The following is a 27718-nucleotide window of genomic DNA, read 5'->3' on the forward strand; positions in this document are numbered from 1 at the left end:
GGATGATTTTAATGAATGAGCTGAATATCTGCCTTGGACAGAATTAAGAACTGCTCTCTGCAATACCACCCCCTCTCTATTATTCCTCATCTCTCTCTAACTTTACTGCCCTCCTGTTGTCTCTACTCTTTCCCATATAAAAGCCTCTTTGATGTCTTAAATTAATTCATGTTTATGTACAACTCATTGGAAATGGAAAATATGTCAATCTCCTAAACATACTTGAGTCAGAGTAGAGTCTGTTCCTTAACTTACAGTAATTTGTTTCTAAAAGTGTAATTTCAGGAATTAGAGGCAGGTGGACATGTTTCTTTTTTCTTTTTTAAAAAAAAAAATCTTATTGAGTTTTTACAGAGAGGGAGAGGGATAGAGAGTTAGAAACATCAATGAGAGAGAAACATCGATCAGCTGCCTCTTGCACACCTTCTACTGGGGATGTGCCCGCAACCAAGGTACATGCCCTTGACCAGAATCGAACCCAGAACCCCTCAGTCCGCAGGCCGATGCTCTATCTACAGAGCCAAACCAGTTAGGGTGGGACATGTTTCTTTTTGTTGTTGTTGCTTCTCAAACCCTGCCACAGGGTGACAGCCAATACTACTGATGTCACCTGGTACCATATTTTTTAGCCTACCATGGAGCCATTCACCACAATTTTAGTTCAACTGCATTCTAATATGTTAAAAATATTTCTTTAACATTCTTCTATTTAGGTGCTGGAAAAAATTGGGTATCATTTCTGGCACTAATTAAGTTTTGAACCAAGCACCACTTAAAAAAAAAAAAAAAAAAGCACAAGTTTAACACAAGTTTAATATTGTCTCTTTCTCTACTGAGAAATCATTACTCCATCTTAGACATTAGGTGTAGAGATAAACACCCTACCGGTACCTGTGGAATTACCCCATTTTAGAGGTGAGAGGCAAAGTATCTTAACAGTATCCTGGGAGCACAGGGGGGCAGGGAGGCAGGCACCAGAGCATAATGTAAAGAGGACTTCCTGCCAGATTAGCCAGAAGGCTGCCTGGCAGCCCAAACAAAGACAGAAGATCTAAATTCTAATTCTAGCTCTGACACTAATGGTGTGGTGACCTTGGTTAAGCCTCTCAACTTCCCTCTCACACGAGGTAGCTGGAATGAATGAGTAAAGGCCCTCTTTAACTCTGATTCTGATATCTCCTGGCTTGGGTGACTCTTCAGCTTATATTTGCCCAGTGGTTTTGGTATCATAGTTGCTCACTAACTTACTTGATACATTCTGATGAAATTACCTCTATAATCAGAAGCAGAAATGACAGCAGGAGGGTGGGGAGACCTTTCTTTTGAAGTCAAAGGGAATGCTGGGGAGCTGAAAACATTAGAGAACAATGGACTCTGAGAGGTGGCTCTAAACGAGGGTCTGCCAGATGCTTGCAGATCACACTCACTGTCAGAGGTACACAACATCTGCCAGTACGGACCACCTGCACCAGGATGAACAATTAGGGAGAGCGGTTAGAAGAGGAGTGACTATCCAGAGTTCATGGACAAAAGAACACCTGTCCTTTAGAGGAAATGCAGCTTCATTCTAAATAGATTCCTTCCCAGATGAAGACAAGAAGGAATGCCCACATCTTCAAATATCTTGCTTTTCTCCATAATACTGATGGAAGGGAGTGAAGAAGGAGAAATCATTGACACATTTTGTCAATTAGTAACTCTGATATCAAACGCATCCCAGCTGCAGCCTGAGGGTGACATATAGCATGTTGTGGGCATCAGTAGGCACGTCTGCTGCATGGATGGCATGTCACCTGTTAGAGCTAAAGGTGGAACCTGGAGTCTGGGAATGGCTCTGTGCTTCTCTCTTCTGGGAGAAGGCAGGGAAGGTAGTGCTGGGAGTAGCGTCCGAAAAAGGAGAATTCCACTTGGAAGGCGCTTTGGGTTTCCGCCAGAAGCTGGGACCATCACTGGAAGCATAGGAAGGTGAGTAGAATGGGGCTGTCAGCTGTACGCAATGGGTTCAAAAGATGGAAGCTTTGGTATCTTTCATAGCAAAATAACACCATCATCTTAAGTTATGTACACAAAGAAGGTGTAATAGCTCTGTCTACGGGTGGAATGGGTCCATAACAGCAAGTACAAATAAAACTTGAGAGGCTGCAGCTGAGCACAAGTACAACCAACTCCAATTAACAGAGACTCTGCCAAGGTATACACACAAAAAGATAAGAACAAGACCATTTGTGTACTATAAAACTGCCCAATTATTTTTTGGTTCCTTCCTTGCCTAAGGACAGGTCAGTGCCAGAGGGCAAGTTTGCTGGCCTTGAAATAGAAATACCAAACAAGAGCTGACCCTGGGCCACATTGAGTCAAAAGGGTTACCAACATCTTGTTGTGAATTAAAAAACAAACCAAGACTTAACCTGCCAATACATGGAGGTCAGGGTGCTTCCAAAGGTGAAGCGTTGTGTGCTTTTGCATATGCTTCTGCTATGTATATGCTAATGCTGTGGCATTCATAACTTTGCTTGTGTGTTACACTTCCAAATACTCTTCTGTAGTGAACCAAACAGGCATCTCTCCCCTCAGGGAGCTTATGTTCTAGTTGGGGATGGAAGGTGGAGACAGCCAATAAACAAAATAAATAAGTACATTATAGTATGTTAGAGTTGGTATATAATATGGAAAAAATAATCAGGGAAACAGGAGTGGGAGGGCTGAAATGTGAAATATGGCAGTTAGCTAAGTCTTTGCTAAGAAAATGAGGATTGGGCAAAGGTGGGAAGGGAATAGGGAGAGAGACACAAGGGTATCTGGACAAAGAGCATTCCAGACAGAGAGAAGAGCAAAGTAGGAAGACTCTGAGCTGGAACTGTACTTGGCTCACAAGGAGGTCAGCACGCTGGAGCAATGTGAGTGAGGGAAAGAGAAGTAAAAGAGGAAATAAGTGGTGGGAGGAGCAGGGATGCTGATGGGGTGGTGCAGGGCTTATAGGACATTGAAAGGACTTTCACCTTGACTGTGTGAGAGGAGAGTGCCCGAGGGTTGGGCATAGGTGATGAACGTTATATAGCTTATGTTTTATGAGGACCATCTAACTGCAGTCTTACACAGAGACCAATAACACAGTCAAGAGACAGTGATGGCTTGAATGAGAATGATAGCAGTGGAAGAAGTAAGAGCTGCCTAAATATGCATGTATCTTGAAGGTAGGGTTGACAGGACTTGATGGCAAATTAAACATAACGTGTGCAAGGGAAGACTCAAGGATGACTCTTAGGGTTTTGGTCTGAGTTAACTGGAAAGATGAAGATACTGTTTACTAAGATGGGAGAGACTATTGGGTTAGTTCGTTTGGGAGGGAAAACTCAGAAGTTTAGTTTTGGACACGTTCACTGTGAGATCTTATCGAGCATCTAAGTGGGGATATTAAGTAGGCAGTTGGATATATGGGTCAGGAATTCAGGCGAAATGTCCCTGATAAAGATACACATTTGGAGGCCATCAGCCCAAGGATTTACACCAGCAATTTTCAACCCGTGTGCTGCAAGAACTTTTAAAACATGCAATACCTGACCTCTTTTCCCTTAGACTGTCAAATAAAAAATATGACAACAGCCAACACAACAATAGCCATCTGGTGTGAATGAATCAAAATTATACCTACATTTTTTATCAGATTGGCAAAAAGTGTGCTATTTTTTGGTGTGTTGAAGAATTTCAGTAATTAGTTTATGTGTGCCATGAGATGAAAAAGGTTGAAATTCACTGATTTAAATCCTGAAACTCGTGGAGATCACCTGGGAATAAGCATCAACAGAGAAGAGTTCCAATGACTGAGCCACAGCACATTCTAATGCTGAGAGGGAACCAGCAATGGAGTGAGACGGATCAGTTTCATGTCTGCTTTTGTCGATGAGCTGCGCTAGGCCAGCACTATGTTAGGAGCTGGGCAAACAATCAATGAGACTAGCCCCTGCCATCAAGGAGCTCATAGTCATTGCAGGAAAGGGTTCACCTGAATGCAGTGTGGTGACTGCAAAAGACACACCTGGTAGGGTGGGACCAGGGAGACAGAACTCTTGGCCCAGGCTGGGAGGGCTATGAGGGTCTTTAGAAGACATAACACCTGTAGCTTAAAGAGTCACCAAAAGTGAGCTGAGTGATGAAGGAGAAAGGGCAGAAGGGCGAAACAGCCTGGAGCTTGCGAAGAAATACACACTTATTTGGTGCTGACATCTCTGCCTCTGAAAATAGCTCTGTCTCTAATGAGGTTAGGCCAGCCGTGGGCAAACTACGGCCCGCGGGCCAGATCCGGCCCGTTTGAAATGAATAAAACTAAAAAAAATTAGACCGTACCCTTTTATGTAATGATGTTTACTTTGAATTTACTCCATCCATGCTTTTGTTCCGGCCCCCCGGTCCAGTTTAAGAACCCATTGTGGCCTTCCAGTCAAAAAGTTTGCCCACCCCTGGGTTAGGCTCTAAAGTGCTGAGATACTTCATATAAACACAAACATAGATAACACAGCTGGAAACTTAGTTACTCTGGCTTCACTGCTGCATCAGGTTGAAGAAGTCTGGGGTCAACTTGCCACCAACTTCAACATCTTAAAATGCAGGTGAAGGGCAGGGCCCCTGCCACAGACCACACATCTGTAGCTGCGACGGGGCAAAGTCTCCCCATCAGCAGTTAATTCTGGGTTGCAGCCGGGACCATATGGTGGTTCCATTCTTTATTTGCCTTTGTTTTCATTGTAAAGTGAGTGTGACAAGCACAGAGTGTTCCTAGCAACAAACGGACTGTGGGTGAGAGAGGAATTGCTCCTTGGGGAAGCGCCGGGACAGCCACTGGACGACGCCCCTTTCCATGTCAGAGAGCCAACTGCCACCGATGACCCAAAGCAAGCCCGGGGGCGGTGGGGGGGATGGGGTGGGAGGAAGCAGTTGGAAAAGCCCTTTTTCGGAGCTCGCTCTGACAGCAGGGTGTTTGTTAAGGCAAGAAGTGTCCAAGTCAAGTGCCCCCACACTGTGCATCTTTTTGTAAATATCAAGGTCTGCAGCCTCGCTTTCTCTGGGTGAACTCTGCCCCCAGACATTTACTTCCCAAAGCCATCAGCCTGCTGAGTTCTCTTTGTGTCCTTTACCATCGTGTTAATGCCCAGTGTCCTCCTACGTTTTCTTCATTCCTCCCCAACAGAGCTGCCATCAGATATCTACATTTATACCAACCCACTCAGGTTACTCTTAAAGGAGCCAAATCTCACGACAGAGACAATAGGATATATTTCGGAAGCATCTGGAAAGGGCCGATCAATCCATGCTGCACCTGAGGCAAAGCTAGCGTAAAGCAAAGGCAAAGACAATACCCAAACCATATGCTACTATTATTACAACAAAAATTTCTTCTCTGCAAAAATAACAGCAGCTAACACACATGCTCACTGTGTGCCACACACTGTTCGAAGCATTTTTATGTGTATTTAATCTTGACAACAACCCTGAAGTAGGTAATATTATTTTACAGATAAGGAAACTGAGGCCCAGAAAGATTAAGTAAGCTGAGTTTCCACGGAGCTACTATTTGGCAGATCCGGAGTTTTGGGCTACTCTTAAGCTCTGGCTATTCTGGGTTTTTAAGACCCAGGTACTTTTCCAGGACTTACATTTAATATTGAAGATTTTTAGTGTAAGAAAGAATCTGGAGTATTTTAGTCCATTTCTATAGAACAGGTCAATGCCACACATATTTAGCATAAGAATTGGATTTGGAATATTTTAAAATATGATTTAAGTCATTTGGCTCTGTATACATTTTGATTTTCCCCCTGTTTTATTTAGGCCCAGGGTAGTATTTTATATGAAATCAAAAGATTTATTTTTTATAGTGATTCACCACTTTATTATAATGGCTTTTAGCTACAAATAACAGAAAACCCAATTAGAGCTGGAATAATAACAAGAACCTTTATTGTGCCACTAACAGTAAATGCAGAGGTAAATGTGCACCCACGATCAGCCACATATCCAGGCTTACCTCAACGCCCCCCAAGGAGAATGAAATCACCTTGCTTAGACCAATCTCTGTTCACCCCCTGAGCTCACAGACTAGCTATGCATGAGTTCCCCAACAAAGAGGGTCAGCTGTAGGTGGACAACCACCGTGGTCTCCCTCCCAGTAATTTCAGGGAGTAGGCTGGAGAATACAGTTGAGAATCAGTGCCAAGAAATAAAAGAATGATATTTTGAAGGTTCATCCTCCTTTTATTGAAATACTTAACTTTTGCCGAACCGGTTTGGCTCAGTGGATAGAGCATCGGCCTGCAGACTGAAGGGTCCTGGGTTCGATTCTGGTCAAGGGCATGTACCTTGGTTGCGGGCACATCCCCAGTGGGGGGCGTGCAGGAGGCAGCTGATCAATCTCTCTCATCGATGTTTCTAACTCTCTGTCCCTCTCCCTTCGTCTCTGTAAAAAATCAATAAAATATATTTTTAAAAAAGAAAAAGAAATACTTAACTTTTGTCTCAAGCCTGAGTTCCTTTGGTGGTGGCTGACAGCCAGAAGGGAAGACAGGCAACGGACGGTGTAGAGCAGGGAAGACGTATGAGCTTAGAGGATTGGAGCCCAGGTCTCCAGACAGTAATGGACAGTTCCTGAGCTCTCCCTCTATCTCAGGCTCTCACTGGTGCTCAGCAGTATTATTACCCACTTTCGTACATAAGAAAACTGAGTCTCGGTGAGGAGAAGTTGGTGGAACTATGGCTTGACTCTCTACAGTCTGATTCTGGTGTCCTTGCTTTGACACTACACTGGTTTCTCTAACTACAGTCTGGGGATTACCTGCATCAGGCTCACCTGGAGCACTTACTTGCAATGCAGATTCCCGGCTCCAGGCCAGGCCTCATTCAGCAAGCCATCTGTGCACAAGGCTCACGGGCAGGCAACTGAGCAGCATTCCCCATGCTGAAATTGAAGAACAGGTGGATGATAATCTATTACTTCCCATCTGTGTTCGGACCTTGGACAAGTCCTTGTTTCCCCTTGGGCCTCATTTGCCTCACTTGTAAAATCAGGATGCGTAGGTCACTTCCAGCTCAAAAACTGATTAGAATTCATCTTTAAACCCAACAACCTGACTACAGCCAGCCAACTGGCCCTTTTTCATGGATCTTCTTATCCTATATAATAACAGGCTAATATGCAAATTGACTGAACAGCAGACCGACTGGTCACTATGATGTGCACTAACCACCAGGAGGCAGATGCTCAACACAGGAGCTGCCCCCTGGTGGTCAGTGCGCTCCCACAGGGGGAGTGCCGCTCAGCCACAAGTTGGGCTCAAGGCTGGTGAGTGCAGCAGTAGTGGTAAGAGCCTCTCCCGCCTCTGCGACAGTGCTAAGGATGTCTGACTGGTGGCTTAGGCCCAAGGGCTCCGGGACTGTGAGAGGCGCAGGCTGGGCTAAGGGATCCCCCTGAATATTACATAATAATGTTATCAAAATGATATTTGAAGTGTCACAGTGTTTAAACTTTGATGCACAAAATTCGTAGAGCTTCCCTGGAAATCTGGAAGAACTAGCTGTCCCTTCTTGCAGTATATTGGAGGTTCCGGACCCTAAAGCCATGGGAGGGGACTGAACTTCTGTAGGTCTTCCCATTCTCTAACTTTTAGGCACTGCTGGGAAAGGAAATCATCGATAATTTTAATTTTCTTTCCCCTCTGAAATCAAAGTGGACATCTTTCCGAGGTTTAAAACAGGGCATCCTACACCCGTCATTAGCTCCAACCCATTTGGGTTTGCTTTGGTTTCAGTTTTCTGATTTTTTTTTCTTTGGAGAAAGGAAAACAAGAGCTAGGGGCATTGGCCAAACAAGTCTGGCCACTCAGTGGTGAGGTTTCCAGATAAGAAGGATCTGAAGGACTTCCCATGGGCGTGAGGGAAATCGCGCACGCCATCCGGGAAGGGGACCAGGAAATCACTTCTTGTTTTTGAAACAGCAGCAGGCTCTGCGGAATGGCTCTGTGAGGCTCGGAGCACAGGGCAGGGAGGCACCGGCAGGAGGGACACCTAGCTTGGCGGTAGCTGCCTGAGCCTCGCAATGAGTCCTGTTCGGCTCTTTCTTCAGCCGTGAGGCCTTCAAGGAGGCCGAAGGGCAAATGGCCTCCTAGTGGAAACCGGGAAGCGTTGAGGCGTCTTTTGCAGCAGGAGCGGGTCTGGGGACTTCAGTGCTGGCCAGGTAACAGGCACTTCTCCTCCTGGGGTCTGTCTCCCTTTGCAGCAAGACCTCAGCGACACTCCTCTTAAGGCATCTTCCAGTTAGGAATCTCTTTGCCTGATTTTCTGTTTTGTAGGATATGTGCAGCAGTGACATGTATGTTGGATATGTAAAGCTGTGCCATGTACATTGGATATGTAAAGCTGTGGCGTTTATGTTGGATATGTGCAGTTGTGGCATGTATGTAGGATATGTAAAGCTGTGGCATGTATATATCATGCATAGCTATGGCATGTATGTTGGGAGCGTAAAGCATGTGTGGTCAAGAGCATTGTGCAGCCTGTCGATTAAGTTGAGACTGTGCTTAGGGAGACTGAGTATCAGGCAATTAGCTGGGATCTTTTTAGTATATTCTCTATAATGGAATTCTTTTCCCTGTCACCTTTTTGTTGTTGTTGTTGTTAATAAATTTTCCTGTCTCTGCTAGAAAATACCATAAAGACCAGGGCATTAATGAATCAGTCCTGAGCATTTCCATGGCTGGGCAGCCATGTTGCAGTTGTGCTGACCAAGGCGATGGCTGCAGCCGTGTGTAGCCAGAGCACTGGACATTCTGTCAGCTCAGGCCCGACAGGGGTGATCTCTGAAATGTTAAGAGTAAGCGTTACCTCTCACCCACTGACTGAAGGGATAGGAGTTTGCAGGCAGCCCTGGAAGGAAGTCAGGCAGAGTGCTGGGATTAAGAGCTGGCAGACTTGACTGGAGCATTCGAGAAGGGAGGAAAAGTTCTCTGATGTGTGGTTGCTTGAACCTTTTTTTCTTATACATTGTAGAAAGCCAGGCCATGCCACTACTGCAGCTCAGTTTTTCCTGACATGAAAGTTTTGGTCATTTTTTCTGAATTATACCCCTAATGCATGAATACTTGTACTCTGACAGAATATCTCCAACCCTTCAATATGCATTATTTCTTCCCTTCCCCCGAATTAAATCACCAATAGTTTGCTGTGTACCTTACTAGTTAGATGACTTATTTTCTCTCTTCCTAACTCTTAGGACAAGCCAGGGCACACAGAAGTACAATAAATTTTCATTGTCAAATTCATGTATTGATCCTTAACAACATCTTCTTCCCACTGGAAATATAAAATAATACGTGGGGAGTGTGGACAACTCTTTTAACACTTAAAAAAGTTTGAAAAAGTTTTAGTCATTTTTACCATTATTATTTTTGTGTTGGCTTTGGCTTTAGTAATTAATGATATTAAAAACAACTTCCCATGGATTAAACTCTAGATTTGCAAACTTGAGGTTTAGGTTTTTCTCTTGAAGACTATCAAAGGCAGCCTTGTTCTGGCAATGAAAGGGGAAAAAAGAAAACAAAGGAAAACTAACTGGGGAACAGAGAGACCCCTAGATCAAATGGTTGGCTCAGGGAATATAGGTGAGTGTGGGAGAGACTCGTTTTTCATTTCATGGATAAGACCTGTGTTTAACAGGGGTTTATTTTTATCTCTTTCAGCCTTCTGTAAAAAAAAAAAAAAATGGTGGTCATTGATCCTTTTTTTCCTCCTTACATTGTTATGAGACAGTGAATAAGAAAAACAGTCACTGTTAATAAGCCCATGTAGCTCATGGAAAGAAAGTACAAATAAGCTATGTCAAATCCAAGAATAATTGCAAAATACTTTCAGTTGCTACTGGTATTTGGTATTTTCTTGTCCTTATCAAGGTTTCTCCACTCCAAATTCAAGGGTCATTGGCCCTGCTGATTTTGGAAATTGGTGCTGCCTTCTTGACCATCCAGCCTTGGTGCTTCTCCCCATCCCTGGCTAATAGGATTAATCACTTCTCCTTACTGCATAGATCCAGCCCAGACTGAGACTTCCCCTTCTTTCACCACATCACAGGTGAAGTAGGTATCTTCTTCCCATTTTCATATATATATACATATATATATATTTCTTTATTGATTTCAGAGAGGAAGGGAGGAGAGAGAGATAGAAACATAAATGATGAGAATCATTGATCGGCTGCCTCCTGCATGCCTCTTACTGGAGATCAAGCCTGCAACTCAGGCATGTGCCCTTGGCCAGAATCAAACCTGGGACCCTTCAGTCCGCAGGCTGATGCCCTATCCACTGAGCCAAGTCGGCTAGGGCGTGTTCCCATTTTATGGAATAAAAAAAGAGATGTTCAGAGGTTGTTTGCCCAGGAACATACAGGAATCTTTCCGGAGCACTGAGATGAGAAGAAACCCATGTCTGGCTTTGGTCAGCGATATGAGGATAAATGTCAGGTGGGACAGAGAATTAAAGTGACAGAATTCTGGCAGCTTTGTAGCAACACGGACTCCAGGTTTGCTGGGAATCTGTAACTAGATCAAGCTATTGCCTGGTCCAGGTTTTAGACAATTTTAACACCTGTTATCTAGTTGTGTCTCTACAGAAACCTAACCCCCACCCCATTCACCCGCCAAAAAGAACAATGCCCAGACACCTCCCAGGAGCAACTGAATCAGAATCTCTGGGGAAAGGGCATGGGCGTGGGAATGGAATTATTATGTATTTTACTCTCTGAAGCGATTCATTTACTCAGCTGGGGTTGAGAACCCCTGAGTCCTAACTGTAGGAGAGAAAATGGCTAAACCGGGCAGCAGAAGCAATCCCCGTTCCTGTGCCTGAAAGTTGGGCCAGAAGTGCCCGCTGCTGTGAGCATCATGTAGAGGGTTCTGGTTGTTGCTGCTGCTGAGAGGAGCAGACACACCTTACAGCTGCCTGTGAGAGCGAGGAGTTTTCCAGCCCCTCCCTCCTATCCCCCCCCCCCCCCCCCCCCCCCCCCCCGCAAGGCCCTGCCTTGCGCGCGTTTAGATTGGAATAGCCCTGCCGACTTGACTGCGGATACTGTGACTCCTGTTACTTGCAGATTTTACAAAATCAGATGAAATGTTCTAGGTAAACAGGATGTGCTCTTCTAGTGCCAAGTGACCGTGGGAGGTTATAGATTTTACTCAGTGTCGCTTTAAAACGTTTTGTCCTGATTCCAAGAAAAAGGGGAAAAGAAATACTAATTATGCTTTGCTGACCTGCCACTTTCTCTATTGACCTGAATATAGATAGACAATAAATCAAGGCTGCTTTTGAATCATAAAATGTGCCCCTAGAACCTCTCCGCCCCGACATTTCTTGATATAGTTCAAGTTCAACGGTGTAATTGTTGCCTCCTCTATAGAGGCCCTGGGAGGTCCCTTTCTCCTTCTCTGAGTTCCCCCCCTTCCTCCTCCGACGCCTCCATACCTGTGAGTTTGGGCACAGAATAGATGCTGCAAGAAAGGCTTATTGGGTGAAAAGCATGTGTTGGCTGCGGGTACATTGTGAATTCACGAGTTAGTTACCAGCTCAGCATTTCAGCCCATATTGTATGGTTGTGATGGTTAAAATAATTAGAATATTGCCTATTTCTTAAAGGTCTTACAACAGTAAAACTTGTTAAATCACAGCATAGTGCAGGAATCTCCATGGGAGAGACTTGCTATAGAATTAAAAAGGCAAATAATCCTTTCCTTTAAGCTTATACTCTTAATGGGTGGCAAGGCTCAGGCATTGAAAATTTTAATAATAGGCAATAATTACTGAGTGTGCTCAATGCTCTATAAAGACAAACTCATTTGGTTATTCCAATCATCCTATACCTCAGCTGCTATTCTAATGCCTGTTTTTTAGATAAGGGGATACAATTCTAAGTAAGGTGAGGAGTTCAGATTCTGGCAGCAAACTCAGCTACTTACTGTGTGATCTGCGTATGTTCTTTCATTTACCCAAACCTCAGTTTCTTCACCTGTAAACTGGGGATAATGTAGCTCTAACAATGAAGGGTTGGAAGAATTAAATGAGCTTAGTGCATGCACAGTGCTGAGCCTAATGCCTGACACAGAGCAAGGGCTTGATAAATGATAGTAATTATTGTTACTACCTAAGGTAAGGCTAAAAAAGGAGGAATAGAGCAGTCCAGTTGCCAAGAATAGTATAGAAGAAGCTGAGAGATAGCAACCCATTCAACCAATAGTTATTATCAATGCTTATGGCGTATTTTGCAAAGGAAGATACAGTATAAGCTTGTGAGCAGGTCAGCCTGCTCTGTATCCAAGTGCTATGGGAGGAACATGTGGCACATCTGGGTTTACATGAGGTTGTGGTGATCATGCTTGCAAGGTGAATTGGCTCAAATACTCTCTGAGCATTTGAGGTTTAATGTAGTATAGTAGCAATCTATGAAAAATAGTGCTGTACACAAATTGATCAGCCTGTGCTGTGATCGGTTACAGGGCAGAGAAGAAAGGAGGGAGGGGGCCCATTGAGGAGATTCCTGCAGTCATCCAGGTGTGAGATGACAATGTGCAAACCAATGTTGTGGCCGAGGGAAAGCAAACGTCAGCAGTGGAGTCATGAACAGAACTAGTGACTGGTTGACTTAGTGCCCCCACTCGTGCCCTTGATTCTTGTGTCTAAGGACACCTGTGGGGGTTGTGAGCCAGGAAACTGGGAAGGAAGTCAGCTGTTGGTAAATCTGAGCAGAGGTGGGTGAGCAGACAGCATTGGGAGAGAAGGAGGCGTGTTCAGTGCTAGATGAGTTGAATTTAGATTTAGTTGGAAATAGCACGGTTAGAGAGAAGCTCCTACTATTTAGCCAAGGGATCAGAGTGGAAATACAGTTTTGGGAATTTTCAGATAAATTGATAATTCAAACCGTGGAAGTGGACAAGCTTCCTAAGAGAAAGGGTATCAGGAGAGATAAGCCACGGATCCAGGAGAGGTTTTGGCAGGTTCACAGTGAAGCACTGGTAGAATGAGAAGGACAGAATCACAGAAGGAGGAGGGAAAGGAGCAAAAAGTAGAGCAATGAGACTCAGGAGAGGAAAAGGGGTCACTGGGAAGAAGGAGGCGCCACATGGTGTCAGAAACCAATAAGTAACCAAGGAGTATGAGGACTAGTGAAGAATGCTATTGGGTTCGTCTTTATAAAATACTCTCATAATGAAGTGAAAACTAAAGTGAGCATGTCCAGATAAAGGAAATCATGGAATGGCCATGACTTCTCAGGGTACTTCTTTCATTTTGAGCAGTGCACACATATCATTCTTTTTTAAAAAAACATATATTTTATTAATTTTTTTACAGAGAGGAAGAGAGAGGGATACAGAGTTAGAAACATCGATGAGAGAGAAACATCCATCAGCTGCCTCCTGCACGCCACCTACTGGGGATGTGCCTGCAACCAAGGTACATGCCCTTGACCAGAATCGAACCCAGGACCCCTCAGTCCGCAGGCCGACGCTCCATCCACTGAGCCAAACTGGCCAGGGCAACACACACACACACATATCATTCTTAAAGTCAAACAAAATCCCTAAGAGGGAAATGAAAATTTCAGAGACATAAAGTCAATGGTCAAGGTCACCAACTCCTGGTCTCGGGGGCATGAAGTGGGTGAGGTCTGTGAAAGGAAGAAACAGAGAGCTAAAATGGCCCTACTAACTATTAAAAAGCTGGGATATTTTCAACCATGCAATAACTCCTGCCCTGAGCCTGGAGGATTGCCCTCCACACCTCCGTTTCAGCCACCTTGGACCCTCCCACAGACCTCTCCACTATCTACCCATGTGGGCCCCAGGCCTCTGCTCCTGCACAGAGACAGCTCTGATTGGTCCATTATGAATATTATGAAAATACTGCAGTGTTATTTTGAACCTCATCTAACAAAGAACCACTGAACTGTAAGGGTTGGCCTCACACCCAAGCCCTCTGATGCTCTCTGCACAACTGCAGCCAGCCGCAGGCTCTCCGCCACCGCAACTGGAACGCACCCCAGCATTGTTTGACCAGGGCTGAGGGAGACCCCTCCGTGGTAAATGAAAGTAGCAAGATACATGAGATAAGATCAGAGTAAGGAACTCAGTGTTTTCATAGAGATGGCAATCTCTGCTTAAAGGTTAAAATCTTCCAGAGATTTACAACAAGGACAGAAGGATAAAAGGTTATCAAGGCTGCACACATGTGTGGTGTGTTTTGGAAAACTTGACCCCATTGTGTACAAACAAATGTCCCTCTGTAATCTGATAGCACTGAGCCACCCAACACAATGCTGCTGCAGGACCTTATTTCAAGGCAAAGGAAAATGAAATAGAAAAAACATTTCAAGGCAGGTCTTTAATTGGTATTGTGTTTCGTGTTTGTGTTAAATAAATGTTTAGCTTATAGTTCTGCATGTGTGAGGGATGAATCATCTAATTAAATAAGGTCAGCAAAGATAAGTCCATTACCTCTGCGGTTGAAAATACAGACCTATGAAGGCAGGCTCTTAAAGTTATACTTGAGGATTTTTCATCTGTATGTCTACAATTCAGAAGGGTGGCTACTGAGGACACGCTGTCCTTATTGCAGCCCTATGCCTCATGGAGATGAGCAAAGAATAATAATCACACTGAAAATTGCAATGAAAGTCCTCTTGAAATTTGGTATTACCATCCATCATTAAGAAAAACTCTGCTTTAAATTATCCTCTAGTAGTAGAATGGTATATGTGCATATCTATCTGCAATCTCTCCACTTATCTCTATTTTGATTCAGAAACACCAGTTTAAAACATAGCCACTTGAGTATATAGTCTACATTCTTGAACATAGGGAAATATGCCTTTGGCTTGTTTCAAAGAATATAATAACTTGTCTAGTTAGCCAGCCACAGGCCAAGGTTTAATAAGAGGCATGGCTTCTTTTGATATTGTCCTAGTATGCAAAGCAGTTAGTTCTCCTCTAAAAGGAAAGCCGTGGGTATAACTGTGTGACATCAAGGTTAAGCATTTTATACCTGGGATGAACCTCACTCTTTCTCTCTTCCACCTTGAAACCAGATTTCTTGAGTTTTATGTGCTCATCGCCTTCAAATTCTCACCTCCTAGACTCTGCAACTTTCCCCAATATAATTTCCTCCCCCGTCACCCTAATGAGATCCCTCGTACCAAGAACATAGTATCTCTCCAAATCCAATGGGCAGTCTCAGTCCTCCTCTTACCAGGCCTCTCAGCACTGTTGGACATAGTCGACCACACTCCACTCCTTGAAAACCTGACCTTCCCTGGTTCCAGACTTTCTTCTAGCCTTGTTTCCCTCCTGCCTCTCTGGTCTCTCATTCCCAAACATCTTGACTCAATCATCTTCCTTGAACAGACCTTTGGTTGTTGAAATTCTGTGGGCCTTGGTTGTAGGTCTTCTTCTCTACTCTCTCTACTGTCTTCCTAATCAATCTTACCCACTCCTGTGATTACAATTACAAGGCTTCTCTGCCTAGCTTCTGCTCACCTCACCAGTCCCATCTCATACCATGCTCTGCTTCCTTTTGGGGTCCCAGCCATTCTGACCAGCTTACAGCAACTTGATTGTGCCACGTGTTTTCCCACTGCAGGGCCTTTGCACATGATCTTCTTTCTGCCTGGAATCTTCTCCCTCTTCTCCCTCCATCCTCCCCTTTTGTTTTTAGCTAACTCCAACTCATGTTTCAGATTTCAGCTCGATTAAATACTTCCTCTGGGACACCTCCCACAAATTCCCAAGGCTAGGTCATATTCTTCTCTTAATAGGCATTGTTAGACAGTTCAGCACAGTGGTTAAAATAATGGCCTCTGGAGTTAAACTTCCAAGGTTAAAATTCTGGCTTTGCCCCTTACCAGCTGTGCAATTTAGGACAATTTAATCACTCTGTAGCTCAGTTAATTTGACATCATACTATAAATTAGATATTATCCTAGAATCCCTTCTAGAAATTGTTGTGAGGGTTTAAAATTTTGCCCTAACTTGTTTGGCTCAGTGGATAGAGCATCGGTCTGTGGACTGAAGGTTCCCAGGTTTAATTCTGGTCAAGGGCACATGCCCGGATTGTGGGCTCAGTCCCCAATGGGGGCATGCAGGAGGCAGCCGATCAATGATTCTCATCATTGATGTTTCTATCTCTCTCTCCCTCTCCCTTCCTCTCTGAAATCAATAAAAGATATATTTAAAAAAAAAAAAATTTTCACACAGTCAGTGTTCAGATCAGTGTCTGGTACATAGTAAATGCTAAGCAAATATTAGTATTATGATTATTTTTCTTGGTAGCACTTTCACGGTCATAATTAAACAATAAACTGAGTAATCGATAGTGTGGCTCTCTGGTCTTTAATAAGCTCATCTACTTCATTAGACTCTAAGTTTCATGGGGACAGGAACCATTCTCTTGTTTTCTGCTGTCTCCCATGCACCTAGCAAAGCACCTTGGCGCTTAGTAGGATTTTATAAATGTTTGTCCAGTCAATACTTGGGTGAGCAGATAAATAGACTTGCTTCATATAATACTTTACAACAATAAATATAATATGAGGAGGAAGGGTGAGAGCCTAGATAAAGTGGGTTTTTAGAGGAAGTGGGTACTGTTTATAGCTGAGCAGATCATGGGATCTATTGCCTGGACATTGAAGAGTGGATAGAATTTGAGTATGCAGTGATTATTCTGGGGCTAAGGAGCAGGGGAAAGTGGAGATTAACAAAGCATGTAAATGGCAGAATTATTTTGTTTTTGCCAAACACTGAGAAATACTTTGACAATAATAATTACTACCCCCCACTGTGACTCAAATTAATTCTCAAGTATTAGTTTTTGCAATTTTACTTTGCATGAACACTTGAACATCTCTTGTACTATTTTAAATTATGGAAAAGCAACCAGCTTCAGTAATGAAAATCTGATAGATGCCTTTTAAATATACCAGCTCCAAAACATAAAATTTGAGCCATGGAGGGCCTTGATATGAGTGAAAGTGATTGTCTTTATTCTGAAGGCAATGAGGAGCTAAATAGAAGGTAAAATGAGGTCTGGAAAATCAGCCTTGTGCTTGTGTAGACAATGGGGCAGAGAGGAAGGAATGGAAGCCATTGCAATGGTGTGCATGACAGCCAGTGAAGGCCTGGACCGTGCAGTCAGAGGTAGGTTGTCAAAAGTGGTTGGATAAATATAATAGATAGTTATGATTAGGTTCAGAAGCCTAAGTGAGGTTACACTGGATTTGAAAAATTATAAGGAATTTTAGACTTTTTGAACAGTAGTAGGGCCTTCAGAGGCCAACTCTTACACCCCAATTTTGAAATCACTGAGTGCAGTCAACTCCCTGGATTTGCAGGTAACAAAACAGACTCTGAGAGGTAAAGTGACTTGCCCTAAGTCACACAGTTAATTAGTGGCAAAGTGGGGCTAGAACTCATGTTTCCAGTTGCCTGGTCTAGTGTCCATATAGAGAAAGTTTTCCATTTGTTCTTATTGCTATCCCACCAGGAAGCTCTCATAGCCCAAATGGTACCTATTCCCGGTAGCATAGACTGCCACTACCACATATCAGCTATGTGGCCTTATAGAGTTATTCTTCCTCCTAACCTTCCATTTCCAGATCTGAAAAGTAGTGATAATTTACGGGTACCATAGGATCACTGAGAGGGTTAAATGACATAAGCCTTGGAGACAGCTGAGCACCGTGCCTGGAGCATAGTGAGCTCCCAGTAAATGATAGGGACCATCATCATCATCATCATCATCATCATCAACAACAACAATTACTATCCACAATCCTATTATCAACAGCTTGCCTGACTGTAGAATAAGAGTATTGTCTAGAATTTTAAGAATCCTTGGTTGATCTCTTGAGTCCTGACTGATTCGACCCCCAGTTGCATTTGAGACACAAAGACCTTGCTAGGCCTTAGTTTTCTCATCTGAAAAACTAAAGTGTGAGTGTCAGGGGATTGGGAAGCTTGAACTAGAGATGAATTCTAACTTGTCTTCCAATTCTGATGGTATGTTTTTATGCTCTGACCAGACATACCCAGAATGCATTTTTCATAAAACATATCCAGAATAAACAATAAATGTTAAGCAACAGACCAGAGTATGTGACCCTGGTCACTTCAAAGCTTACCAAACGTTCACCACCCCCCCCCCCCCCATGTTTAGCGTTTTTAAAAGTTAAAAAATTAAAAAAGAGGTAATTTTTTAAAATTCTATGTGAGTTTGCTAGACTGTGTGGCTTAAATAGCAGAAATTAATTTTCACACCATTCTGGAGCTTACAATTCTAAAATCAAGGTGTTGCAGGGTTGATTTCTTCAGAAGCCTCTCTCCTTGGCTCGTCAATGGCCATCTTCCTCTAGTGTGTTCACATAGTCCTTCCTCTGTGCTTATCTGTGTCTTAATCTCCTCTTATAAGGTCACTAGTCATATTGGATCAGGGTCCACCCTAATGCCCTCATTTTAGTTAATTACCTCTTTAAAGACCCTGTCTCTAAAGAAGGTTACATTCTGAGGTGTTGGGATTTGGGATTTCAACACATCAATTTTGGAGGGACACAACTCAGCCCATATCAAATTCCAACTATGACCAAGCCCTTTTGTGCTTCCTGGGCATATCTCTAATCTTCATGACAATTATGCAAAATGGGTACTTTGACCCTCGTCATTCACGTCAGGAAACTGAGGCTCAGTCGGGTTAAATGTCTGGATCCTAATTATTAAGTGGTGGAGCTGAAATCAGAACACAAGCCTGTTTGGCGTCAAGGCTACTGTTCTTTCCACTACAGGAAGCAGAGAATCACCTGAGCCCAAGGCCATCAAATTCATTCTCTTTCCAAGTTAGAGCTGCAATTGCTCTGCTCAGGAAAACAATGCCCTCCTGAGGACCACGCTGAGCCCATGTCACAAGTTGCTCAAGGGAACTTGCACAAGTGGCTCACGACACTGCTAAACGTCACCCTTTGGGCTGTTTTGTTGAAACAGAGCTGCTTCTGCTCATGCTGCTCCTTTTCTGCCTGAAATTCTTTCTTCCTCCATTAGACATTGAAGTATTGCCCATCCTTCAGGGTCTGGCAAGTGACCCTGGTCACTCCAAAGCTCATCCAAGGGCCTTCTGTCTTCAACTCCTGTCATGCTTATCACATGCATACTACAAGTCACTTTGGCCATAGGCCAACTTGGGGACGGATCTGACTCTACTACCTACTAGCTGGGGGGCCCGGGTAGGTTCTGTAACCTGTCTGGGCCTTTAATATTTTCTCATCTCTGGATTAGGATTAAAATACCTACCTCACAGAGTTATTGGGAGAGATAAATAAATGAGTTGACATATTTACTGTACTTAGCACTGTGCCTGATATATAGTAGGCATTTAGTAAAAATGTATCTTTCAAGCTTGCTTCCTTTTAGTTTATATTTCTTTAACTGTATGTTTCATGTCTTCCCAACAAGATTGAGAGCTTCTTGGGGCAAGGACTAGGAGTCATTTCAATTTGTGAATGCATAGAACAATTTTGGGCCAATAAAAAGTAGCTTGTAGCCGAAACCGGTTTGGATTAGTGGATAGAGCGTCGGCCTATGGACTGAAAGGTCCCAAGTTTGATTCCGGTCAAGGGCATGTACCTGGGTTTCGGGCACATCCCCAGTAGGAGATGTGCAGGAGGCAGCTGATCGATGTTTCTCTCTCATTGATGTTTCTAACTCTCTATCTCTCTCCCTTCCTCTCTATAAAAAATCAATAAAATATATTTTTTTTAAAAAGTAGCTTGTATTCGTTGGTCCAGAAGTGCCCAACACATCTGACGCTATTTGAGATATAGAACACAAGCTCACAAAAGAGGATTTCAGGCAGAGAGCAATATAAGCAGAGGCAGCTGTCTCCATTTCAAAGGGAACAAAGCAGCCCAAAGGGTTACCAGTCCCATGAGCCACTGGTGGCTTCTGTTATATATCTCATATAGGCTATTGGATTGCATCAAAACTATTAGGTAGATCACCTCTGAGTCCATACTCCCATTAATCCATTCATCCACTGCTGATTGATTGCCTCTTAAATGCATCCCCCTGAAGATTCTGTTTCTACATAGCTTCTTTAGTAGAGGGAAAGCTATAGGTTGGTGATGGGAAGGGCCAGGGGTGTGCAGGGAAATGTGGAATGGAATATTGAAGATGTGGATCTGGAGACCTCATGTATCAGAAGCAGGTGGGGTAGACACCAAATCTCAGCTCCCATCCCCCAAAATTCTGATTTAATTGCTCTGGGATGATATTGAAACAACAAACAAAAGAAACTCCCTAAGTGTTGGTTCTGATGCACAGCCAGGGATAAAAACCGCTGAAGCAGATGCTACACAAATGCTCCAGGAAACTGCCTTCCAGGGTGGTGGTACCTGGCAAGGCTCGAGGAGGGTTCGTGTGCTGGGCTGGAGCTAGGAGCAGAGCCCTGGGCTGGAGGAAGGGGGAGACACCGGGTAGAGGCTGATCAAACATAGGCTCTCTTTCACCTCTTACCTTCCTACTTCCCGAGAGGAGAGTAACAAGACTAGACTCGCTGGGGACCAAGGATTCCAGGAGAGCCAGGAAGGCAGAGCTGTGTAGAGTTTAGGAAGTAAATCATTACCAGAAAGAATCCCACTATTGCCCTATTTAGAAATAGCTTGGAGTCACAATTTGATGATGACCTCACCGATGTGATCATTTTGTGAACAGGCTTTGAACTTGCAAAGTACACAGACCCATTTACTCCTCTTCCTACTGCAAGTCTGGGTAGGCCAAAGCTGATGACATGTTTCCAAAAGAGCAGTTGATCTTAAGCACTGGCCGTTTCTAAGATTTGGGAGAACTCTTTCCTGATGTGTTTCAGGCCCATTTCACAATGCCAGCTCCTGCAGGAGGATGTCCTTAGAGACTGCTCCAAGGAACCCAGCCCCTCATCCTCCCAATGCCAGCTGCCGAGAATCCAGACGACCTATTCCTGGAATATGATGTCAGGGTGCTCGACATCCCTCTCCCCAACTCCAGGGACAGGAAAATAGAGTCAGAGGAGGCCAGGAAGTTGGTCATCACCATAGGGTTGGGGCTGGGCATGAGAACATGTTTCCCAGCTTTTTCTAAGACACAGCAGGTTCACATAGGTTGGTGAGTTTTAGTACAGAATGTTCAGGACTTATCATTTTAAAAGAGAAAGAAATTGGGAGTGATATCAGATCATTTTCTCTCTCTTGCTGTTCGTCTCTGTATCTCTTAGCGGTTATCGGTCCTTAACTCCAGAAATTTGGAGGAAACAAGAACCACTGCTCTAGGGGATTTACAAGTAAGGGAGTGCTACTGAAGACACATTGCTGTTAATGTGGGATAATGCTCTTCACTTTTAACTGGATAAATTTGGACTTTTGTCTCCATTGTCATCACTCTTCTGCACCCAGAGAATCCCCTCCCCACAGTGGGGTCCTCCCTACTTCTCTATTTCTATTGACTTGTGATTTTTGTTGTCACCAAATACTTCCTTTGAGTGAAGAATGTTGATTTAGTCAAGAGCTGTCCTGGGGAAGGCTGGGGAAGATGGGGACAGTAGTCAGTAGTGGATGGTGGGCTATACAGAAGGATAAGATGTAGCCACTTAGGGACATTATAATTCTTGCTCACTCAACGAAAGGCCAACATTGGAGAATGGTGGAAAGATATGGAGTCAGCTTAGGTCCTTCTAATACCTGAGTCCCTCCATGGGTGTCACAAATTAAGGGAGGTTCATTAACCATTCCATTACTAAGTCTCATCCCCTGATTAACTGCCTCAGTATGGAACCAGCCAACACTAGGTTGGGGCCTGAAAAAATTAAGTTGCCTCTTATATAACTCCATTCATCCTGGGAACAGTTGCTATCACCACACTGAACCAGCCTGCCCAATATCCACAAAAGCCCACACTCTTTCAATGAGGGAGAAAAAGCCTCAGGTAGAGAATTGAGCAATGAGTTGCTATGATTTCCCATCAGCAGATGCATCTGATCTCAAATATCTGTTCCTATAACCCAAATTGCAAAACATTTTCCAAAAACCATCGGGTTGCAGAATTTTAAAAATGTATTTGATTGCCAGGTTTGCCAGTTGGGTCAGTTTACCAAGGCCTTATACTTCCCTCTTTTCAACTGGGGAAAAGGAAAAGGAGGCAGCCGGCAGCTCGTGATTGAAACACAATTCTCTCTGGCATGTAAGTCTTGGCGGTCATTTCTGTGTTATCTTGGCCACGGTCGCCTGGCACTGTCTGCAGCGCCTGGGCCAAGAACTGCCCTTCCTGATGGTTGCCCTCTGGATTCCACCAGCAATCAGAGTGAAAACCACAGCAGACCGCACCCCTGGAGCTCTTCATGGCTTTTAGTTGCATTTGAGTCTCAGAAAAGTCTGCGAGAGAATTAGAGGAGGTGTCATTATCCCCATATCACAGATGGGGGAACTGAGACTCAGATAACTGATTTATTCGAGGAAACACAGCTAGTTTATAGTAATCCTGGATCCTAATCCCTACCCATTTCTTAGTCCAGTGCTCTTTTCAGAACACATGGACATAGGAAGGTCAGTAAGGAAAAGAGTTTCCACAAGGCAGTTTCTCCTGGTCCCCAGACCCATGAGATTTGGGATTCTTCCATCTGATAGTCTTCTTTTTAATTGCCATAGTAAGTAATCTGGTCACCGAAAAACTTTGTTTTCATCACCATCATTATAAAACAATAGCTATCAAAAGTCAACACATAGGCGTAGCCCATGGACAACTGTTTGGGGAAGGCCTGGGGAGGGGGCGGAGTGAGGTGGAGGGGGGGTCAATACTTTCAACAATAAAGATAAATTAAAAAATGATAATAAAATAAAAGTATAAGAAAGAGAACAAATAATAAAATAAAAGCAATAGAAAATTTGCAAGAGGCATCAAAAATCAATACATAGGATGGGTCATATTATAATATTAATATTCTACACTACATACTATAAGACTATAAAATACAACTTATAATTTTATGGTTTAAGTCTAGGATTTTCCATACTTATGGGTCATGAAGTCAATTTAATAAAAAATTAAATTAAAAGAAAAAATAAGAATAGACGAGAATTGAAAATATCAGTGTTGCATGTAGCAAAGGTTAAGTATTAATCTCTTTTGTTCATATATTATGTGTACTGGATCCCAAGGTCAAAATTATTTTATACTAGTCTTTCCCTTTTTCTTACTTTCCCTCTCTTTCCTCTTTCTCTTTTCTTGTCCCTTATCTCTCTCCTTCTCCATGTATAAAGAAAACGTACCCCAAAGCCTGCCACCTCTGTCCTATTTACAGGTACCATCACCTGTCCTCCCCAACCCTCATCCTGCCTCACATTTCCTTGCCCAAGGGTCTGGAGTAGAGGCTGTTCTCAAGAGTAGATACCTTAACGCACCTCCTTTCTCTGCTGAAAAGGTCCTTTTGCAGTGTGACCTTTGAGATAGGGTTTGCAAGTTCTCTCCATGTTTTATAAAGAACTTGCTCTATCTCTAAACCATCACATTTCCCTTTCAGGCAAAGCAACTCAAACTTGAAGAAATGAAACATCCAGGGAGAACCACATTGTGCTTCGTGATCCTTGTGATTTATTCTTCCCAAGTCACAGCAACCTGGAATATAGAGTCTACTGTTCATCCTTTGGTGAGTAAATCCATGTCTGCTGTATTTTTCCTTGTCACATTTTTCTGATATCCTGGGAATATCACAGGCGGAAATGGCTTAAAAAAATTTTTAGGGTCTGTGAGAAAATGTTGTAAATGGGGGTAGGAGAGGTAAACCTAAATGGACAGTAGTGTATCTACTCATGGGTGACAACTTGTCTTGCTCTGAAATCAGGGAACCATCCCCCAGTCTTCCCTTTTTAACGAAACTGCCACCTCTAGGCCTGAAGCTGTACTCTGTGAAACAGACAACAGTGACTTTAAGGCCGAGTTTGAGGATTGAAAAGGATGGATGTTCTCAAAGGATTCATTGTAACTTGAGCATCAGACTACAGCACATTTCAAAAGGTGTTCATTGTGTGTGATAATCACAGCTTGAGATAGCTGAATGGGCAGAGATATCGTGAAGCTTTTTGTTGACAATTTATCCAGGTAGTTTTGTCTTTGGGAAGTTAATGGGAGTTTTCTTTAACTAAAGGGGTGATAAGTGCTGTCTTATTATTATTTTTTTGGACATTATTGGGTTATTCCTTCCTTAGCTTACTCCATGTATCAGAGATAGAGTATGTTACGGGTTGTGAAGCTTGGGAGACTAATGGAGTTCTCCCTGTGTTTCAGTTTCTTCCTCTATAAAACAATGATAATAATGGCACTGATTTCCTATGACTGCTGTGAGAATCAAATTAGTTAATATTTATAAGCTGCCTTAGAATAGTGCCTGGCACATATTAATTACTGTAGCACTGTTTGCTATTATTATTTCTTCTACTGTAAATTTTTTTCTGCTGATTTTTTAAGAAGATATTTTAGTGCTACTTTATTTAGTCTATCACCATTGTTATGGCTTCATTGGTTGATTTTAGCCTTGGAGATGTCTCTTTTTGCCGTGCTTGGCATCTTTTAATTTGAATTTGTTGTCCATCCTGTCTTTGTATTGTGTTCGCCTGATCTTTGTCCTTTATTTTTTGTTTAGCCTTTAATATACCATTTTGCTTTAATAGTTCTTTTATAAACAACATGTATTTAAGGCTTATTTTTCCATTTAAATCAAACCTGAGTGAACCTGACTTTGATTGTGGTGTATAATTTATTCACGTTAATGTCATATTTAAAATGTTTGGTCCTACTTTCAGGATTTTGTTTTATGACTTTATGCATGTCCTATTTTCTGTTTTCATGTCTTTCATCATTTCACCTAGGTTTTCTTTGTCTTTTTTTTAATGTCTCTGCTGACTTGGGCGATATACTTTGTGTGCAGAGTGTGACCCGGACAATTATGTGCAGCAGTGTGCGCATATATGGTACAGAGGGAGATGCTTACATTTCCTGTGGATTCACAGGGTCAGTGCAGAGCTCTAGTTACCCCAGGCACGTGGGGAGAAAGCCAAAGCATGAGGGGATCACAGCAATGGGGTTAGTTTTACCTCTGCTTCAGGGTCCTAGTGCCATTGTGCCAGGTTGGCCCTCATTGCAGAGGCCCTAGCAAAGCCTCTCCGTCTGCCTGGTGGCACAGACTGTCAGGGGATAAGCCCCTGACCTCCAAGAGCTGCTAATAGAATTTGAACTTGATCTTCCTGGAAGGTCCCCTCCTTCCAAAAGACCCCCCCTTTTTATTCCTAGATCTGCATTCAAGATATAATATCTTCATACAGCCCAAAAGACCCCCATAGGAGAGGTACACTTGAGCCCTTCTCATCAGCTTACACTGCTCTAAGCTGCCACTCAGCTTCCATGCCTGGCCGTCTATCATGTTAAATACATAGTGATGAGCTTTTAAAAGACAATTATAGCTTTTGAAATAAAATTCACCATTTTGACAATTTTTAAGTGTGTAGTTCAGTACTGTTAAATATACTCACATGGTCATGCAACCAATCTGCAGAACTTTTTCATTTTGCAAAACTGAAAATCTATACCTTATAAATGGCAGCTCCCCACTGTCCCCTTCCCTCAGCACTTGGCAACCACTGTTCTTCCTGTCTCTATAATTTTGACTATTCCAAGTACTTCCTATAAGTGGAATTGCACAGTATTTGTCTTTTGGTGACTGGCTTATTTGACCTAGCATAATGTCCTAAAAATGTATCTATGTGATAATATGCATCAGAATTTAGTTCCTGTCTTAAGACTGAATAATGATCCACTGACATATATCTACCTTTTCTTTATTCCTGTATCCATCAATGGACACTTGGGCTGCTTTCACCTCTTGGCCATTGTGAATGAAGCTACTATAAACATGGGTGTGCAAATAGGGGGTGGTGGGCTTTTGAGGTGGATGATGTACTTTCTCAAACTTCAATGTGCACATGAATCCACCTGGAGACCTTCTTAAAATGCAGATTTCAACTCAGGAAGGCTGGGGTAGGGCCCCAGATGTTGTATTTCCGACACTTATCCCTGTTCCAGTGAGCACACTTTCAGCAGCAAGGCTGTCCACTCTCAACTGTGGCCTCAGCCCTGAGTCTGAAGTCCAGCTCTGACCCTCACTAGCTTTGGAAAGAGTCACATTTCTTTACCTACCTTAACCTGTTTCCCCTACATGATATGAGAATAAATTGTATCTCCTCATCAATTGGTTGGGAGGATTAAATGTCACGCACATGTACGTCTTAGCACAGTGACAGACACAGAGCAAGTACTTAAGATTTAGTAGTTATTTTTACTATTCAAGTACAAATAAACCTGTGTTAATTAATATGCTTGTGCGAGGAGAGATTCCAACAGGATCCTTGTTGAGATAATATTTAATACTAGTGCCTGGGTGCATGGATTAGTGCACATTGAAAAGAAATTAATTAGAAGATGGCTGGTGGGGCAGAACCGGGTGAGACTGGCCAGACACACACTGGAGCCAACCTCCCATGGTCCCTCCCCACCCAGCCACACCTGGGGCGGTGTGGTGGCTCAGCTCAAAGGTTGTCTGCAGAGTGAGTGGGGTCCCTCCGGCAGGTGGGTTTCCTGGGCCTGGCCTGTGGGGATCAGGCTGAAACCGGCTCTCTGACATCCCCCAAGGGGTCCCAGATTGTGAGAGGGAGGTTCTTGGGTGACACACCCTAGAATAGGGTTCCCTCCTCTCTGGTTCCCGTGCATCACCCAAGAACTGCAGCTGCCAAGTCACCACAGCTCAGCAGCTCCTGCATTGAGCGTTTGCCCCTGGGTGGTCAGTGCACATCATAGCTACCAGTCAGACAGTTGGACGGTCACTTAGCCTTTTATATATATAGATTGAGGCAAAGATCTTAAATCTGGGATTCCAGGTCAAGCCAAAGAGGAGTGAGGGACAGGGTCTTGACAAAGAGGGGTGAGATCTGGCAACAGCAGTGACCTTTGAGGACCCCTTATCATCAGGTTCCATGGGAATTTTCTTTCTACACATAAAAATCACCTCTTATTCCCGACTGACTGTCTACACCCTCTTCAGGCCACTGCCCCACCTCCATGGTTGTTTGTAAAGTCATGTGGAACAGGTGGGGCGTTTCCTGGAATCGCTGACCTTGGGTCTCCTGGCTGAAGCTTGGCCGTCAGGAAATCCCCTCTGGAGGAGCTGGCCATTGTCGCTCAGACACTCGTCTGGGTACTTCTAGGTGGGCAAGCCGAGGGAGGCCCGGCTGGAGGCTCTGTTATCTCGTCCAAAGTAAACATCCATCTCAGCAGTGGGAGCCCCTGGCAGGAGCCCCTGGCAGGATCTATGTTCCCTCATGAGTCCTCAGCACCCAAAGTTTAAGAAAAATGGGAAGTTTTGGAGTCTCAGAGGTCCTAGAACTGGGGTGACATGAGGACTCAGGAGGACGAAGCTACCCCCACCCCCCATGAGCCCCAGGCCAGCTGGACACACGGACACACACACCACAGCTAGAGACTTCACACGCATCTGGTGTTCCCCAGCCCAGTATCTTCCACAAGAAGCCGAGGCTTAGAGTGAGCATGGCTTTTCCCACCAGGAAGAGCAGCGGTGG

At 43.6% G+C, this 27718-nt stretch overlaps 1 protein-coding gene across 4 annotated transcripts in view; it reads left to right on the forward strand.

Annotated features, from left to right (window-relative positions):
* ADGRF5 (adhesion G protein-coupled receptor F5) overlaps positions 1-27718 on the forward strand; it is a 103310-nt gene that overhangs the window by 21996 nt on the left and 53596 nt on the right. For 2 of the 4 annotated variants that reach the window (XM_070418453.1, XM_070418456.1), the window contains exons 1-2: positions 7979-8224; positions 23614-23739. In XM_070418453.1, coding sequence (XP_070274554.1) covers positions 23638-23739 — 102 coding nt within the window. In that variant the 5' untranslated portion in view covers positions 7979-8224; positions 23614-23637. Of the gene's footprint in view, positions 1-7975; positions 8225-23613; positions 23740-27718 lie in introns of those variants that run through there. The other 2 variants (XM_070418455.1, XM_070418454.1) reach the window with 2 other exon arrangements.

This window comes from Myotis yumanensis, unplaced genomic scaffold (assembly GCF_028538775.1).
Source record: "Myotis yumanensis isolate MYYU_CA2020_CCGP unplaced genomic scaffold, mMyoYum1.0.hap1 SCAF_6, whole genome shotgun sequence".
In the NCBI taxonomy this organism is placed as follows: Eukaryota; Metazoa; Chordata; class Mammalia; order Chiroptera; family Vespertilionidae; genus Myotis; species Myotis yumanensis.